At 31.3% G+C, this 20,214-nt stretch overlaps 1 protein-coding gene and 1 pseudogene across 3 annotated transcripts; one reads left to right on the forward strand and one right to left on the reverse strand.

The window, feature by feature from the left end:
- Positions 1 to 545: 545 nt before the first annotated feature.
- Positions 546 to 4,551, reverse strand: LOC111902227 (beta-glucosidase 11-like; annotated as a pseudogene).
- Positions 4,552 to 16,111: 11,560 nt separating this feature from the next.
- On the forward strand, positions 16,112 to 19,495 carry LOC111902225 (beta-glucosidase 11). Of its 3 annotated transcripts, none has more exons than XM_023898078.3 (13): positions 16,112 to 16,351; positions 16,444 to 16,507; positions 16,731 to 16,792; positions 16,942 to 17,017; positions 17,097 to 17,168; positions 17,272 to 17,359; positions 17,460 to 17,715; positions 17,851 to 17,966; positions 18,066 to 18,286; positions 18,371 to 18,405; positions 18,512 to 18,593; positions 18,881 to 18,971; positions 19,080 to 19,495. In XM_023898078.3, the coding sequence occupies exons 1-13, from the start codon at positions 16,196 to 16,198 to the stop codon at positions 19,324 to 19,326; spliced, it is 1,566 nt and encodes a 521-aa protein (XP_023753846.1). In that variant the 5' UTR covers positions 16,112 to 16,195; the 3' UTR covers positions 19,327 to 19,495. The 3 variants fall into 3 exon arrangements, with proteins under 3 accessions (XP_023753846.1, XP_023753848.1, XP_023753847.1); XM_023898080.3 differs by having other exon boundaries at positions 16,114 to 16,351; positions 19,095 to 19,495; XM_023898079.2 differs by having other exon boundaries at positions 16,277 to 16,351; positions 16,689 to 16,792.
- The last annotated feature ends 719 nt before the right edge of the window (positions 19,496 to 20,214 follow it).

A 20,214-nucleotide genomic window follows, 5' to 3' on the forward strand; every position in this document is an offset into this window, starting at 1 on the left:
ATCTATATCCTCTGCATCAGGATGTCCCCAATTAACACTTTCAATCTTCAATCGTTGATTAAGAAATCATAACCAATAATCCTCCAATAAAATTCAATCAATCATCTCCCTAGAAGCTACTGATACCAATTTGTTACAATAAACGGAAGTAAAGTTGAATTGAAGAATGGAATTAACAAGAAACTAGAAAAAGATTGGAACAATTGAAGAATCTCTTTATTCAGTCACATGTAATGGTACATGAAAGTAGAAGAAACAAAAGGCATAAAACTGAGATTGGAGAAAATAAATGAAAATGCAACAAGTCTACTAATTGCGCTGATGCGTTTGGTGGGTATTAGAAACAAAGAGGTCATTTTCACAATTTTAGTCTACCACTTCTTGACATGTACAAAATGGTCCCTAAACTTTATTTGATGTCAGATTTATCTACATCAAGAATGATGACACTCACGTTCTTTCCTTTCCTGATACAATCTGACAGAAAAGAGAAGAAACATAGATTTTATTGAAAAATTGATGTCTGCTCTCCCTTACAACCGAAATTCAGTAATGACAAATAATACTCAATATTCTAACTAACTCTCTTGCTATTTATAATACTTCTTCTAACAACATTTTAACTCCTAACCGACTTACTCCAGATTGACCATTTTACCCATGCCTTCTTATGATTTGATTTCCGACTTATCTCCTTCTTGTATTAGTGTATCTTATGGGAACTGGTCCAACATTCCCTTTTAAAAAATTGGCATACCAATGTGCAGATAGCTTAGGATAACGTGTAAACTCCTTATCATCAAGATCAACATAGTATAGACCAAAACCATAAGTAAAGCCACCAGTAGCCTCAAAGAGATCCAAGAAGGACCACACAAAATATCCCTTTGTGTTTGATCCATTCCTGTTACCATGTCATTTATATAAAAAAAAGAACCATAAGATATGGGGATATGATTGATCTATAAAGCTCTAAAATGATTGTGACTTATGAAAATGGAGCCATGGATATGCGCCCTTTTCTTCATATAGGCTACAAGAAGCATACCTTAGTGCATCCAACAAAGCCCCAATATACGCATGCAAGTACTCTACCCTTGGGGTGTCCATCAATGTCACATTATGTGGTTGTTTTTGGCCTATATAAAAAAACATTCATAATTTACATGTGCATACAAGACTTTAATAGGTAAACTATATAATGTATATACCATTTTCATGGATGTAGATAGGAGGATTTCCGTATTCTTCTTTCACATAGTTAAGAAGCTTTTGTAGACTCAATGGAGCCATGGGGAACTGATTAGATTAAAAGTATAAAAATAAAACAAGAAACTTATAGCATGATAGTAGGATAAACGTTTGGTAATCAATAATAAGAAAACAGAAACAACATAGGATCTAACATTCAAAACCTGAGTTGGAAAATTTTCACCTCCAGTAGTACGGACTGCAGAAAGGCACACATCATGTTAGTATTAGTTTCATATATATAGTGATCGATGGTTTGAGGAAAACATGTATAAGCATCATGGTGATCTAATCTAATAAAATAGTTATTGGACTTATGTGTAGTATCCAGCTAAGTACTATATCTAGCATCAAGGGTATAAAGGGAACACCATGAAGTCAATTCATACATTTATATGTTACTGCCATGTCTGCAATAGCATCCCTAGTATCCGTTTCAAGACTCATCGGGTTGTCTTTCACATATAATGTGGAATAGTGGTTTATGCCTAAGAAGTCAAATGAACCCTTGATTCTCTCCAATTGAAGTTTGGTAAAAGTCGGAATTCGGTTTCCTGCATTCTTCTTCACTATTTCTGGGTAGTCCCCATTCACCAAGGGATTCAAAAACCTGAAGTGGGAACCATGAAACGAAGATCAAAGTAAAGTACAATTCAATGTATTTAACAAACACCTACAACGATTTCTAATAATAGCTTTTGGTAAAGGTATGGAGGTGGAAATTTTGACCAATTTAATTACAAATCGGCCAAATTTGAAAACTAAACAAACGTGAAATGATTCGAAAGTCATCTAAAGTGTATGCAAATGATTGTAACTTTAATTCAATCAATTTAGATTATTATTTTATGAGTATATTTAGTTTTTGTAATCACATTAGTTACTTGAAAAACTAGAAAAAATCAAAAGGTATTTATTGATCGGGTAGCCAACTTGACCATATTAAAACTCACTTTGTCACTTTGAACCATTTTGCTACATATAGCTTTTGATAAACTTTATGTAACATTTCTCTTCACTCACCAACCCAAATAGAAGTCATTGGCTCTTTGGGCAGCTTTGACATCTTCGGTTGTGTTTGTATAAGGTTCAAACCAAAATCCCAAAACGTTTATTCCAATAAAACCTTGTTGCATAGCCTGCATAATATATATATATATATATATATATATAATATATATATATATATATATATATATATATATATATATATATATATATATATATATATATATACACCGTATTATAACAAGTAGTGAATGTTTCTTTCTTTCTTTCTTACTTTTTTCTAAAAAACAAGATACTACTATATAATTAGAGAAAGGTGATCTTAATTAGGATCATATCTTTACCTTGTATTTTCGGTGATAGAGTCTTACTGTTGATGCATGTGCCAACAACAAATGGTGAGCTACAAGATATGGCTCAGAAGTAGAGTCACCTTTGCTACAGTTAGTTCCAAATGGGGAAGAACAACGTCCAGGAGGTGAGTAACCATAATCATAACCGAATAAAGCAAATATATTGGCTTCATTAAAAGTAGTCCAATGCAAAACCCTATCACCAAATTCTCTGAAGCAAACATCAGCATATGCAACAAAGTCTTTCCTGCAATATTTACGTACACATGTCATTCATGCATACATATATATGTATATTAGCTCCATTTAAGAAATGTACACTGATTTTCTACTAATCCATCCTCCATATTCATCTTCAAGTATCTGTGGTAGATCGAAATGATGTAATGTAACATGTGGCTCTATATATATATATATATATATATATATATATATATATATATATATATATATATATATATATATATATATATATATATATATATATATATATATATATATATATATATAATTAGAACTAGTAATTCTAGGCGTTTTTTGTTTAGTTAGACAATTTGTATTTTTTGATGGCAAGGCATTGACATTTTTTTATCTAACCATGGGCGATAAGCCTGTTGATGAAATCATTGTAAAATTGTAAGCCCTTCACATTAATGGATCCTCTTCCATCTGCAAAAAGAAAACAAGAATGTTTATATTTGATAAGCAAGACAAGTGGAGTTACTGAAATTTTGTCAATAGACTATTTAATTAATTAGCAAATGAACATATATATATATACTTGGGATGAGTCTCGACCAAGAGATCGAAAATCTATATGCTTCCAAACCTGTGTCTGCCATAAGTTCAATGTCTTCCTGCAACACTCGAATGTTATCAGTTGTAGTATGCTCTAGTTATATATTCTACTATCTTTTATTGTAATGTAAAAGTTGAAGCCAATATCTGCTAAAACATTTTGTATTAAAGTGTTCTGAATTAATTTCTTATTATATGTTATAAAAAAGATGAGTGATCTAGATGCATGGTTTGTACCTTGTATTTATGGTACCCATCAATTGCCACATCTCCATTTTCTCCATTGTACCAGGGAACCCCTTCATGATATTACACAAGAATTACTTTGACACTCAAGAGTTGTAGTATTTGCGTCCTGATTTTATGATTTTGGAGGCCAATAATCCTAGATAAGAACATCCACAATGCTATGGATACATGTCATAAACCTCTTGATCATTCAATGTGAATCATTTGTTTTTTTCTCTTTTAGAACAAATCACAACACAAATAAAAAACAATTCGGTTTCTTGGGATAAAGTTAGCTTCAAATCGATTACACACACTTGGAAATCATTCATCATCCGACATGTATTCTTATTTGTATTACGTACCTGAATGTGCGAATGTATTACGTACCTGAATGTGCGAAGGTGTCCCAAATGCTGAGACTCCTTCCATCTTCCTGTACTGCTCCTTCAACCTTACACGCATGTAGTTAGCTCCAAATCGACTACACACACTCGAAACAGAGCAATATAAAGAAATACCTGATAAGCGGAAGTTCCAGCACCAAAAACGAATTCACTGGGAAAATCATATCTTCGATATTCATCAACAACTCCGTATACGAAGAAGAATCGTATATCAGCATAGTTTCCGATCCCAAGAAGAAGAGAAAGAACAAGAAGGACAGAATTCGACATTGTCATCTGCTACATCCTGCAGGCTACAGGAAGTGATGAATCGACTATTTTCGAAATCATACATACGAGACATGCAAATTAACACCGATCCAGATTTGTTTTGGAGGTATATATGGCTTAAAATGGAAATAGCAAAAGAATTTTTCCACCAAATCATTTTTCCTATTGTGGAATAGAACTAGAATACAACCGAGGAAAAAGAAACATCTTTATAACAATAAGACATATTTACGCAGTTGGTCCTCTACTCCTCTTATTTGCAAAAACAGATTGATTCCATATTATCATCAAAAGATCTTCGCGTATGGTTTCTCTTGCGTGATCAGTTTTTATGGTTTTATTTTGATAAAGTGGTCTATTATACCATTGATTGAATTTTATATTAATTTTTATATGTAAATTTGATTTAAAAATAATATTTTATTAATAAAAGCACCCCTCTTTCTTTATGAAACCCTTACCCTCACATCCAACTTCCAACTTCCACCATCTTCATTTCAATTTTACAACAATTAAGGTGCGTCCACCTCCATCCCTCTCGCCTCCTCACTCCATTTTGTTAGAAATTTGGGGTATAATGACACATGGAAATCTGAAAATCGTGAATATCATTTTCAAATCAAAGTATTTCGGTGGTACTCCCGAAATCCTCAATTGGATAAGACTCAGAATATGAGAGAAAACAGAAAAAAGAATGAGAGATTTTGTTTTTCGTAAGTACCAGATTAGGACCAAAAACTGGTTTTGATCTACGTCTGAAAACTATTACTAGACAGTTTCAAACTGTCACAAACCATCAAAAACTGTCATAAAAAATAGGTATTTGGAGAACAGTCAAAATTGGGTCAATTCTCAAAAAACCGAATTTCTGATTCATTTTTAATATAGCTTGATCCTAGCCAGAGGCTCTACCTCTTGGACCCTGCCAAGGGTTGCCACCCATTGGACCCCGCTTTTAGGGGCGCTGTCCGCATACCCCCGTTCGTTCAGGAGCATTGCCCCTAAATGACAGTTTACTTTGAATCTTGAATATACATAAATAAGTGTGCACTCCACACCTTCCTTACTTGTTTAATATTCATCAAAATTAATTTTGGTCAACAAATCAATCCATTACACTTAAATACACATTAGTGAAACAATTCACCGACATATCATCCTCACTCCATCATCATCCTTATCCTCTACTTGACACTTGCAGTCCTCATACCTTCTTATCCAGCCAGAAGCCCACCACACTACCATTTCCTATTTTCTTTCCTTTTTCTTTCGACAAAACACCTCTAGTTACAGTCCCACCTCTCTCCTCAGGTCCATATTGAAACATAGCCGAAGCTCACACTTTATGTTATCTCCAAATCGAACCCTAGTTGTTGTCGTCTATGTTCTCTCTCAATCGAACACTCACGCAAACCCTAGCCTCAACTGTTTGGATATGAAATGATGAACAAAATTGGAACATAGATGTTCTTCCAGTGACATATGTGAGCGGTAGTGCCGAAGGAGATTTAGGGAAGGCGGTGTAGTGGCAAACCATAAAACATTTTTTCAGAGACAATGGGCATGGTGATGAAGACAAACTTTGTCAGTAGGTATGGTGATGAAGAAGAACATAAACAAAGGGAAGGAGGTGGTAATAGGTGAGAGGGATGCGATGGCAATGGCTGGAAAAAGATGACAGGAAATAGGTGGCAGATAGCGGTTCTGGATGAAAGACAACCAAAGATAGAGTGAGATAGAAGAAAGGATAGAAATCTTCACCTAATGGTGTGGAGGTTGTGGTACAATGGTGTGGGGTTAAATTTTAATTTTAAATTGAATAAATTAGTGAAAATATAAAAAAGGAAAGTTAGAATTAAATTAAAAAGGGTAGTATAATTGTTTAACTCGGTTAAAGGATTAATCATTGAAAAGATACAACCACTAGGACCAACTGCGTAGATGCTTTGATAGTTGTACATAATCAACTTGTTTTGACAAATCATAGAGAACAACCGTATAATTTTCATATATATATATATATATATATATATATATATATATATATATATATATATATATATATATATATATATATATATATATGTAATAATAATAATAATAATAATAATAATAATAATAATAATAATAATAATAATAATAAAGACATTTTTACTCGATCTATATTCATTTGAAACATCATCTTTTAATTAATATCACTCAAAAGCATTCTTAATAATGATTTAACCACTAAAAGGTTTTACATCGTATGCATTATGTTTAATAAGTATTTAATGGAAAGTGTAATATAAAAAACAAATCTTTTGACTAGATACATATAAAAATCACATACAAAATTCACAAAAAAAAACTTTAAAAGTTTTTGTGTTAGTTTGAGGTCTTTACCACTTTTCGAGACAGTTTATTATGTTAGAACTTTTAATTTATAAGTTTATTATATACTAATTATGTTATTATATGTTTTGATTGAATTGTTAATTTAATTAGATCAAATACATGTTATCAATCACAAGTTGTGGCTAACTCTTTAGCTAAAGTGATGTCTACTAGCAAGGAAGTCATGGATTCAATCTCAGACATATACTAACTCGTCGTTTCAAAAAAAACATACATGTTATCGATCATATGTTATATAGGTGATGTGGATACTTTTTAATTTAATATGTTATATGCGAATGTTTGTTTTGTATTGCTTCAAAGAAAAAATTAATTAAAAATCATGGATATTTTATATTTTCCGTGTAAGTGTAGCTTTTTTACAAATTTGGTGACATATGAGTCTTTCTAAATTATCATTGTTTTTTAAATATGTTTTATTCGAACATGTATATACTATATTTGTTTATATATATATATATATATATATATATATATATATATATATATATATATATATATATATATATATATATATATATAATTCTACGAATTTTGAACTAGTTATATATAATATAGATATGTTGTTAAATACAAAACCTGAATTAAAATATCAAATAAACATTATATTCATGTTAATAATAACAACAAAGAAAATTAATACAAAGTTGAAAATTATATTTAATCTTATTTATATGCAATTGAAATACAAAAATAAGACGCTTTTAAGATGCAAATCGCTTTATCACGTTATACTAATGCATGGGCTCCTACTGATAATAATAAATACGTGTGAGGATCATGTATTACATGAGTTTATTTAAAAAAAATATGAAATTTTAACAATTTTAGAAGTTTGAATTTATAAGAAAAAAAAAAGAAAAAATTTAAATTATTAAAAGTAATGAGGCTTTAATACATTGAATACATTACATATATAAATCCTTTCTAATAAATACCTTACATATTGTGACAACCCGAAATTTTCTTTCGGTCAAACCCTAAAAGTCAATCACTTCAATTTATAAGTCAATTACATTATTACTTATTTTTAGCAGATTTAAAGTTCGTTTGATTATTTTAATATTATTCTTTAAAAGAACGGGTGAAAGGAAGTCTCGTCTCGGGTCTTGAAATTTCAAAGCCGCAAATACCTCGTGTCTTAGAAGTTCACGGCCAAACTTTTATGTTTGGGCCGAAAAATCTTCCAAAAACCGTGAACTCATGCATTAAGCATGAGTTTACTCCCCAAACTTGTCACTTTTTACATTTACTCTCAAGAACACCATTAAAACACTCTCAAGTATCATCCAAGATTTTATTCAAGATCTTCAATCTAGTAAGTGTTTCTAGCCATTTCAAGTTGGTATAACACTTAATCTAGTGATTGTACATCTTTTCATCCATCCATTTTTGTGTTTTGATTAGATTTCCAAAAACACCAAGAACACACACTAAGTGTTCTTGGATTTTTAGCTCATTTCAAGCTTCCATATAGTAAGTACTTCTATCCTAGAGTCTTATCAAGCTTTTTTATACATGTTTGCATCAAGAAAATGTCCCTAGAACACAAGGAATAAGGTGTTCACGGTCCAAGAATGTTCTTGGGCCGTAAACACCAAGTAAAGGCACCAAAGTGTGCCTAAGTCTCTCTCTAGCCCTAGATTGATGTTTAAATCCTTCCTTGATATGTTTAAGCCATGAAAAACACCAAAGTCCATCATTTATATGTGTTTACGGATTGGGGATCTCCCAAAACCGTAAACACCCCAATGTGAGTGTAAATGGACCATATTCCTTCCTTAAGCCAAAAATCTAACCTAGACTTTTACCTTGTTGAGCTAAGGACTTGAAAACATGACAATACCACTTTCGATATGGGTTTACGGTAGTAAACCCAAAAGGAAATGGCCTTGGGGCCGTAAACTCCTCCAAGGAGTGTAATAATTCTTTAATCCCTTCCAAAGGCCTAACCACCAAGTAGAAATGCTTCAAAGGACTTGTAAAACCTCAAAACAACTTATGGTCATAAAGTGTAGAGTTTACGAACGTAAACTCCTTGGGTATTGGTCATGAAAACCGTAAACTCCAAAGGATTTTACCCTTGAACCCCAAACACTCTAACTTTTCCCTACAAACACTTGGATGCAACCCTTGTGATCTTTAACACTTGAAACAAAGTGTTTTCATGTTCGAGGGTGTCCCAACTTAATTTATTAGTTATAATTTGGCTAATTAGTTATATATATATATATATATTTATTATATGATAACTAGGCTCGTGCGTGTGTACAAGTCTCCATTTGTCACCTAGCACCGTATCTGTCACTTCAATCCAATCCACTCACTGCAAGTGAGTTCATACCCCTTTAACTAACCTTTGAAATACTTTTAAATGTTTTAAATGCTTTATGGGGGGGGGGGGATACAAGTTGAACCATGTTAGTTATTAGATCAATCACATGTGATTAATAACCAACATGCAAATAGATTTTCATACTTTAAATTGTTTTATCAAGCAAATGACTTTAAATTGTTATCAAACTATTTTACATGTTTTTAAACTTATATATTGTTTAAAAACCATGTCTACTACATATATAGTTATATAAATAATGTTTGAAGGACTTAGGAGAGATAACCCACTTTACATCCTGTCCTCGTTGGGTTGTGGTCCTAAAGTATTCGGTTGTTTGTCTGAGTGTCGTTGAATCCTTACTTATATATTATGTGTATATGTATAGATATAAAGATTTATATCTCAGTTCAGTACATTTTGTCATTCCTCAAATTTACTAATAAACTATAATAGGTATAGTTTAGGGTTATACTACTTACTACTTTTAGTTCTACGAATTATACAAGAAGTCAGTTCATTCTTGAGTCAGTACTTATTACTACGAGAACATATACAACTATACTAGAAAGAGAACATATACAACGATACTAGAACGAGTAACCATACAGTAGATATACATGAATACATTAACATAAATGTGATCCACTGTATCGGAGCACGCCTTCAATGTCATGGCCCGAGTTGTAGCCAAAGTCTCTTTGAGGGAGAGCGTGAGTTTGCGTATAGATCTATACTGGATTGACTATCCTACACCTTGCTGCTAGCTACAACCGGACCTGCAGGTCTGCGGGTGCCAAACATCATACCTTTTTACGACTTACATTGTCGTGTTTCATAGTCGATAGTATGGTACAATTAATCACATAATACCTTGATATAAATCCAGTTTAAGGTAATTAGTACAGCAGTAGTTCCTATAATACAACACTACAGTACTACATTAATTTATGGTCATTTCACTTAACATTAATGTACAAACTATATTTTGATAATGATAGTTACACTTGGGAAAATTACACACTTTTACAATAAACGAACATACAAAACAGTTATGCCTTGGTAGAAGGCTACTTTTAATAGAAAATATAGGATTTTCTAGGAGGTTCAAACTTTTACAAACACTTACAAACATTCATATACTTTACTACAAATGTTTACAAACTCGTACTTCAAAATCGCGTTCAAACATTTTGATGCAAACACCGACACTAAAATACTTATAAACCCACCAGCTTTAATGCTGATAAACTCTTTCAAAATAACTTGTATTCTCAGGTCATCATTAGACAGATACCAAGACCAGCTTTTGAGAAGATGGAGCGCATTCAAGACTCATCTTATTATTTTGATTTACATTTTTGGTGTCTATAACTATACATAACACGCTTGTATTAAAAATTATATATTTAATGCAATGGATGATGTTGTTTGCTTGTTTGCTATTATACTGTGTTGTGATACTTTACATGACGTCCTCCGCCCCCAAACGTTTTCGCCGTTCTCGGTTTTGGGGTGTGACACATATATATTATCTTACATATTAAATGTGGAATTTTAATTTAATAAAATGAAAAATACAATAAAATGACAAGTGGAAAATAAAAAATTCAAAAAATCTAGAAATTTGTCATGTGTCCAAATGAAGGAGAAGAAAACATGTGGCAAAAAGAACTTGATTTATTAAGGAGGATAGATGTGAGACCCATGTAGTACATGAGTTTATTTAAAACTAATTAAATATGAAATTTTAACAATTTGAGAAGTTTGAATTTATAAAAGAATAAGAAAAAAAATTTAATTATTAAAACTAATGAGACTTTAATACATTGAATACATTACATATGTAAATCCTTTCTAATAAAATATCTTACATATATATTACCTTACATATTAAAAGTGAAATTTTAAATTAATAAAGTAAAAAATACAATAAAATGAATAGTGGAAAATAAAAAATTCTAGAAATTTGCCTTTTGTCCAAATGAAGAAGAAAGGGACATGTGACAAAAAAAACCTTGATTTATTAAGGAGGATAATAATAATAATAATAATAATAATAATAATAATAATAATAATAATAATAATAATAATAAACCTAATTCTTTTGTTTTGACCCATGTGTAATTAGCAAATTTGTACATAAAGTTAATATTAAAACAAGATAATGACAAATCTAGCCAATGTTTTTAATCATTTTTCACTTAATAATCAAATTTTTGCAATTAACCTTTAATAGTCAAGGAAACCGTAGACAAGCAAAAGCATCTACTATTTCGATGATGGTCTACAGTTTGGTGGTTATATATATATATATATATATATATATATATATATATATATATATATATATATATATATATATATATATATATATATATATATATATATATAAAGCTAGCATTTTTTCTTGAATCTCATTTATTTGAAACCCCCATTCTTTTTTCCTTTCACCACATTCATTTGAAACTCCCATGACTTTTCAATTTCTTTATAATAATAATTATAATTTGGTAATTAGGTTAAATAAATATCAAATCTAAAATGTATTCATATATAAACTAAATTTCAATATTAAAATAATATCTTTAATTCTACTTATAAAATTATGTTTTTTAACTTTTAACATATTATACATAATTTATTAGTGTTAATATATTGTTGGATGTAAACCATTATCATTTTAAAGGTATAATTTTTGAACAATTTATATAAAATACTTAAATTATTAATTAAAATATAATATTATAGACTCAATTTAAATATAAATTTTATTTAACTTAAACAACCCAAAGATTATTTTATAAATAGTTAAAAGTGATAAATTGTAGTGTCTTTCTAATAATGATTGTAAGTTGGTTAATAAGGTTAAATAAATATCAAACCTATAAATAGACTAAATTTCAATTTTAAAATAATATCTTTACTTCTATTTATAAAGTTATGTCTTTAAATTTTAACATATTATACTTAATTTATTAGATTTAAAATGTTTGCATGTAAACCATTATCAGTTTAAAGCTATAATTTTTGAACAGTTTAGACAAAATACTTAAATTATTAATTTAAATATAACATTACAATGTCAACTTAAATATAAATTTCAGTTCCACTAAAAAAATCAAATAATATTTTGTAAATAGTTAAAAGTGATAAATGCAAAAACTAAATTCTAATATTAGTTTAACTAAAATATTTCCTAAATATATTCAGTGTTGCAAAACTCGGCCTACTCGGCCGATTACTCGGAATCGGCCCTCCACCGAGGCGAGTAATGTCAACTCGGCCAAAAAACTCGGATTTAGTCAAAATTGGCCAAAAATCGATCAAACTCGGTCAAAAATCGGACAAACTCGGTCAAACTCGGGCCTACTCGGTCTTACTCGGGCCTACTCGGTCAAACTCGGCCAACTCGGTCAAAATCGGTCAAACTCAGTCAAAGGGTCAAAATTGTCATAAAAAGAGAAAAAAATCAAGAATTTAAAGATTAATATGTATAATTCACTTGATGATTTATTATTTAACACAAATATGTGATTATTACTATATATATATATATATATATATATATATATATATATATATATATATATATATATATATCTTAAATTTTCAGTAATTATCCACATAGTGGGACAATTATGTGTATTTCAGTTTTTATGCATTCACATGTATCTAATTTTGGTTATATATTTCAATCAAATTATGATTTTCACTTATGATTTTGACATATATAATTTTCTAAAAAATATTTCTACATGAATTACTGAATCCGAGTACTCTCCGAGTACTCCCGAGTACTCGCTACTCCCCAGTCGGCCGAGCAGGTACCGAGTAGCGAGTTATACAACCTTGAATATATTTATATAATCGTTAAAAAATTTCAAATAAGTAGCTTAAAATAACTTATAATAACAATAGTTAAAAATAACTCTATATAAATGATTATATTGTTACCTTTAAAATCAAAAAATAATGTTTGATGTTTTAAATAATTATAATAATAGAAATTAAAACATTAAGCAAATAAATTTTAAAAAATTAGTTAAAAATAACAACTATAAATAATATTAAACCATATATAATATTTAATTTTATTGATGTGTAACTCGCGAGTAGAAGTCATTCAAACGATTGAGATTATGACGTTATAATAGATTTATATATTATCATATAATTCAAAATAATCAATATATTATATCAAATTAATATACGAATTCTTATATCAAATTTAACAACAACGTTAGTGTTATATTTTAAAAAATATATATTTGTAAAGACTTCAACTATATAGATGTTTATGTGCATTAAAATGTCAACTCAAATATAAATTTCAGTTCCATTTAAAAAAACTAAAGAATATTTTATAAATAGTTAAACGTGATAAATTGTAGTGATAAAAGCAAAAACTAAATTTTAATTTCAATTTAACTAAAATATTTCTTAAATATATTTTATAATCGTTAAAAGTTTCCAAATAAGTAGCTTAAAATAACTTACAATAACAATAGTTAAAAACAACTCTATATAAATGATTATATTGTTAGCTTTAAAATAAAAAAAATAATGTTTAATGTTTTAAATAATTATAATGATAGAAATTAAAACATTAAGCAAAAAAGTTTTAAAAAATTAATTAACAATAAAAACAACTATAAATAACATCAAATCATATATTATATTTAATTTTATTCATGTGTAACTCGCGGGTAGAAGTCATTCAAACGATTGAGATTATGAAGTTATAATAAATGTATATATTATCATATAATTCAAAATAATCAATATATTATATCAATTTAGTATATAAAAATTATTATATCGAATTTAACAGCAACGTTATTGTTATATTTAAAAAATCATATATTTGTAAAGACTTCAACTATATAGGAGTTTCTGCGCAACGCGCGGACATTCGCCTATATATATATATATATATATATATATATATATATATATATATATATATATATATATATATAGAGAGAGAGAGAGAGAGAGAGAGAGAGAGAGAGAGAGAGAGAGAGAGATGAAATCATAGGCGAGTTAGTAAACTACAATTTCCTCTTCCCCAAGAACATGAAGAACAAAACATAGGTGGCTGCTGTCATCTACTCTTTCCTTAAAATAACTAATATTTCCTTTTACATCTATTATTTTTTTTCGAATAACTATTGTTTCGTTCGTGGCTTTCAATTATTTTTTCGATTAAACTTAATAATCAACCCAAATAACCTACATTTACATATAATTATTTCTCGTATTCTTCGTTTTTTTTTTTTGTAACTATGAAATTTATTAGCATTGGGTGTATTTTTCTACACAAAAAAAATACGGAAGCCGTATGTGTGGTATGCCACCTACGGTGTACAAGTTGTTAATGCAAAAATTGTGCATTAACGGCTTGTACATCGTAGGCGGCATACGTCACCTATGGTTTCCGTATTTGTTTTCGTCATTTGCAAAAAAAATGTTCCTAATGTTAATAGATTTTATGATAACCCAAAAAGAAACGAAAAATACGAGAAATACCTCGTTCGAAGTTGACATTAATTGAGAGCTATTCGAAGTTGACATTAATTGAGAGCTATTTTCTAACTTCAAGTAATAGAAAATGACCTAAATGGAAATTTACAACTTTATATATTTTAGGCTTACACTACAAGAAATTCAAGTATTAGTTGCGACGGGCGTCGCCGCTAAAGGTAACATATGTCGCCGCTAAAGGGTCGTTGCTGTTGGTGCGTCGCTAATGCTCCATTGACCGCCGCTATTGTCTTCCGTCGCCGCTAAAATTAAGTCGCTGCTAATACTATCTCTCGCCACTAAAGGTGTTGCTGTTATTTATATGTATTTTTATACGTACAAAAACACATACACATACATAATTCACATACAAAATACACATATACATATAGATGATCATAGAAAAACACATATACATACATAAAATACACTCAAGATACACATATACATACAAATGCAAATACAAATACAAATACATATCCACATCTACAAACACAAAATACACATCTAAAATATCAAAATTATCAAAATTCCGTCATGAACAGTGGTGGTGGCGATAAACTCCGGTGAGAACGGTGGGGGATCTCAAAATTCCGACAACCAACACAAATTTAGTAGGGAGACGAGAAAAGGAAAAGAAAATGGGAAAAAATGGAGAGGAAGAGGGGTGAAATATAGAAGAATTCGGTGAAATTCCGATTAGATCGACAGTGGTGAGCAGAGAGAAGAGAGAAGAAACAGAAGATTAGGGAAGAAAGTGAAGACGAAGCAGATTTTATTGTTGACGCTCTTTAGCGGCGACAGGCAGCCTTTAGCGGTGACACATCGGAGGGAAAACAATATGGGGTTTCCTACATCGTTGGATCATCGCTTAAATCGACGGATGGGGTTGAAATGACATGGATCGCCAGAACAGGCAATAGCGGCGACGCCTTTAGCGGCGATGGATAGCCTTTAGCGGCGACAAACCGGAAGGAAAACAACGAGGGGTTTTCTACATCCTCCTAGTCGTTGGATCATTGCCTAAATCGACGGTTAGGGTTGAAATGGCGCGGATCGCCAACTTTAGCGGCGACAGACACTTTTAGCGACGACAAAAAACACATTTATTTGATGTCGCTGCTAAAAATGTCTGTCGCTGCTAAAAATATCGCCGATATTGGCTATTAATCTTCTAGTGCTATGGACCTTCAAACAATACACGGGCTCTCAAACAGTAGCAACCAAACGGTAATCCATTTAAACCGGTTATGCTGAAACTTTCTTGAGGAAACCTTAATTTTCCTTAATTATCTATTGTTTTGTTGTCTTTTTTTTGTGTGTGGGCTAAAAACTAGTTTTTGGTTATTAAATGAAAAATCTTTAAAAAAATAACTAGATTTGTGATTTTCTCTTAAAACAATCTAAATAGATTCTTACTCTTCCGTCCTTTTCTTACTTTCCAAAACAGGGAAAGAACAAAAAAATGGCGCAAAAGAATCTATTTTTTCTCTCCCATTTCAAACCACATATCCCCAATTTAAATCTACAGCACCGTATCTACTTGCCTGCCACGTGGAGGTGGTTATCATATATGTGAAGTGAAGATAGCCGATTCATCACTTTCGATAGCAGAAGACCATATGTCTTATTCTGTCTTCTTCCCTGTTCTTTCTCTTCTTCTGATGATCGGAAACTATGACAATGTAGGATTCTTGGTATACGGTGTAGTTGATGAATATCGAAGAGATGATTTCCCCGCTGAATTCGTTTTTGGTTCCGCAACTTCCGCCTATCAGGTATTTGCTCTTATTATGTTCTTCGTAATTTCAAGTGTGTGTAATATTGCGTAGTACATTCGAAGCTAAATGTGTCTTCATATGATCATAAGATTGAAGGAGCAGTGCTGGAAGATGGAAGGAGCTACAGCATTTGGGACACATTCGCTCATTCAGGTAATACAAATTAAAAACTAGGAATTTCGATATCAATATTGTCAAAACAAAGATGTATGATCCTTATAGTTTTCTCCATCTCAACTGAACTTAATTAGCCAACTTAACTACCAAACTATCCAAAAATAACTGCCATAATTAACTCCCTAATTAACCAATAACTACCTTTCATAATTGCCAGTTAATTACTCAAAATCTTGACTTCCAATGTGATATCTTGAAGGGGGGCCCTGGTATAATGGAGCAAATGGAGACATAGCATGTGATGGGTACCATAAATACAAGGTACATTCCACAATCCACAATCATTGATCTTTTGATTGCATAAGAGTTCAATTCAAAACCATTTAGTACATTTCAAGTCAAAATAGTATAATAATAGAAATTTGAGTGGACTAGAGCCAATTACAACTGATGGCATTTGAATGTTGCAGAAAGACATTCAACTCATGGCAGACATGGGTCTGGAAGCGTATAGATTCTCCATCTCTTGGTCAAGACTCATCCCAAGTATGTTTGACTTGGTGTTCTAATGAAAATTTTTCATTAACTCTACTTGTCTTGCTTATGAACATTTTTTTTTTTGCAGATGGAAGAGGACCTCTCAATGTAAAGGGCTTACAGTACTATAACGATGTCATCAACAGCCTTATCGCCCATGGTTAGATATAATATTGTCGATGCTTTTCCATCAATCTGTCTAGCTAACTATAAAAACAATGCATAAAGAGGTTTAAAAACTTGTTCTGATTATATATATGCAGGAATAGAGCCACATGTTACATTACATCATATAGATCTACCACAGATACTTGAAGATGAATATGGAGGATGGATTAGTAGAAAAGCTGTGTACATTTCTAAAATGGAACAAGTTGTGCTTGCATGTGTTATAATTAAGAAAGTGCATATATATATGCATGAATGATATATATGTCTGTAAACATTGCAGGAAAGACTTCGTTGCATATGCTGATGTTTGCTTTAGAGAATTTGGTGATAGGGTTCTACACTGGACGACTTTTAATGAAGGCAATATATTTAGTTTAGGTGGCTATGATTTTGGTGGCTCACCTCCTGGACGTTGTTCTTCTCCATTTGGGGTAAATTGTAGCAAAGGTGACTCTACTTCTGAGCCATACCTTGTAACTCACCATTTGCTTTTGGCACATGCATCAGCTGTAAGACTCTATCGCCAAAAATACAAGGTAATTAAAGACATAATTTGTTCCTATATACTTTTACCATTTTCTTCAAGAAACACTCTCTACAATGACATTTGATGGAGTAAAAGAAAGTAACATCGACTACTTGTTAGCATATATATATTGGTGGTGATGCAGGTGATGCAGCATGGTTTTGTTGGAATAAATGTGTATGCATTTTGGTTTGAACCAGATACAAACACAACTGAAGATATCAAAGCTGTTGAAAGAATTCAGGACTTCTATGTGGGTTGGTGAGTCATCATCAGAAGAGCTACATAAATTTTGTTGCCAAATTGTTGTGGGTGTCAAACTTTTACTTTAATCTTTTGTTTTTATGGTTCCTACTCCAGGTTTATGAATCCTTTGGTGAATGGGGACTACCCAGAAATAGTGAAGAAGAATGCAGGAAACCGAATTCCAACTTTTACTAAACTTGAATCAAAGAGAATCAAGGGTTCATTCGACTTCTTTGGCATAAACCACTATCAAACATTATATGTGAAGGACAATCCTAGTAGTCTTAAAACGGATCCTAGGGATATTGTTGCAGACATGGCAGTATCGTTTACATGTACGTATTGACTTCATGGTTAATCACTACTAAACTGGTAGATAGATTTAATCTGATATTGACATGATGTGTGCATATCTGCAGTTGCTACTGGAAGAGAAATCCCACCAATTGATCAGGTTTGAATTTTTTTTTTTATCATTTGTTATTATTACTTCCCTTTTATCCTCCTATGGTCCTTAGTTTCTTTTTTTTTTTTTTTAATATTTCTAATTTTGGTTGCAGGTGGCTCCATTGGGTCTCCAAAAGCTTCTTAACTATGTGAAGGAAAAATATGGAAATCCTCCTGTCTACATCCATGAAAATGGTATATACATCAAACAGTTTACTTAATTATAGAATTCTCACAGTGTCTTTACTTTATTTGATATAGCCTTAGGGGCTTGCTTCTTATAAGGAGTTTAAATGGGTGTCACTCACAGGCGAACCTATGTGGTCTCCCATGTATGCACTTGTTTTTCCTGAACTTATATGTATACACAACAGTATTTTGTCATGTATAAAAATAAGAATAAATGTTTGTTACTATAGTGCATGCATTCTCAAGAATATGACTATGATATGGGCATATCCTGTACATGTTGCTTTTGACAGGAAAAGAACAACCACGTAATGGAACATTGATGGACACCCCAAGGGTAGAGTACTTGCATGCGTATATTGGTGCTTTGTTGGATGCAATAAGGTACTTATATATTATACATACCCATGACTTAATTCTTATAATATACTATCTTTTCAGAGCTATACAAAGATAAATGCCCATTTATTATTGTTCATTTTCGTCTCAAAGACATGGTAATTACAGGAATGGATCAAACACGAAGGGATATTTTGTCTGGTCCTTCTTGGATCTCTTTGAACTGTCGGGTGGCTATACTTCGGGTTATGGTCTGTACTATGTTGACATGGATGACATGGAGCTGACAAGATATCCTAAGCTCTCTGCACACTGGTATGCCAATTTTTTGAAAGGAAAGAATATCAGTGGCATTATTCCCAAATTGAAAGTTGAAGACGCTTTCTCTTCTTCACATTAGATTCGGTCATTCTTTATTTTCATAACCAAATACTTGTAGTATTATTGATACCAAGTTGACGATACTTGGCTAGATTTCTGTAGTTGAATCTTGAATGCGTAATTTGTTGTGTGTACATGAATCTGTATGGAGAAAAATGTTGATTAAATCATACTAGAGTGTTTAAATTTTTGATAGTGTCTCTCAATAGAGGTGCAGTTGATGGGGTAGAGTTTTTGGAGACTGGTATGTTGCATAGTAATTTGATGTTTTGTGAGAATAGTAACACAAGATTATCTATTTTTGTGGTAATAGATATTTATTTAACGAAATTGTGCAAGTGTTATTTATATTGAAATTGAGGTATTACATGTGAACCCCATGTCCTTACGCGGTTTACAAGTTCCTAACATTTTGAACACTAGCTAGAAAAAATTATAATACAAGATATTTATCAAACAATATTTAAATGTTTGTGCCTCCGGTACGCAAAAATTATAATACAAGATATTTATCAAACAATACGAACATGGTAATGGTGGTACGGAAACGAAAGCTTGGATGATCAAATTGTTTGTGGATTGTGTAAGACCACTTTCTGAATTTCAATCTAGGATGATCCATAAGGGCACTTTCAAATCTAGGCAAAGAAATGAAAGCTAAATTGAGAGAGAGAGAGAGAGAGAGAGAGAGAGAGAGAGAGAGAGAGAGAGAGAGAGAGAGAGAGAGAGATTCTAAATGGTATGAGGCGTGTCGGTAAGGTCAAGCCACAAACATGTCGTTTTTCAAGCCGTGACAATTTTATATACATTAAGAAAGATAAATCACATAATTATTATATCAACATCCAACCAAAAAAAAGCAAAAAAACAAAAAACAAAACAAAACATAAAGGCACATCATAACGTG

Source organism: Lactuca sativa, chromosome 9 (genome assembly GCF_002870075.4).
Source record: "Lactuca sativa cultivar Salinas chromosome 9, Lsat_Salinas_v11, whole genome shotgun sequence".
Lineage (NCBI taxonomy): Eukaryota > Viridiplantae > Streptophyta > Magnoliopsida > Asterales > Asteraceae > Lactuca > Lactuca sativa.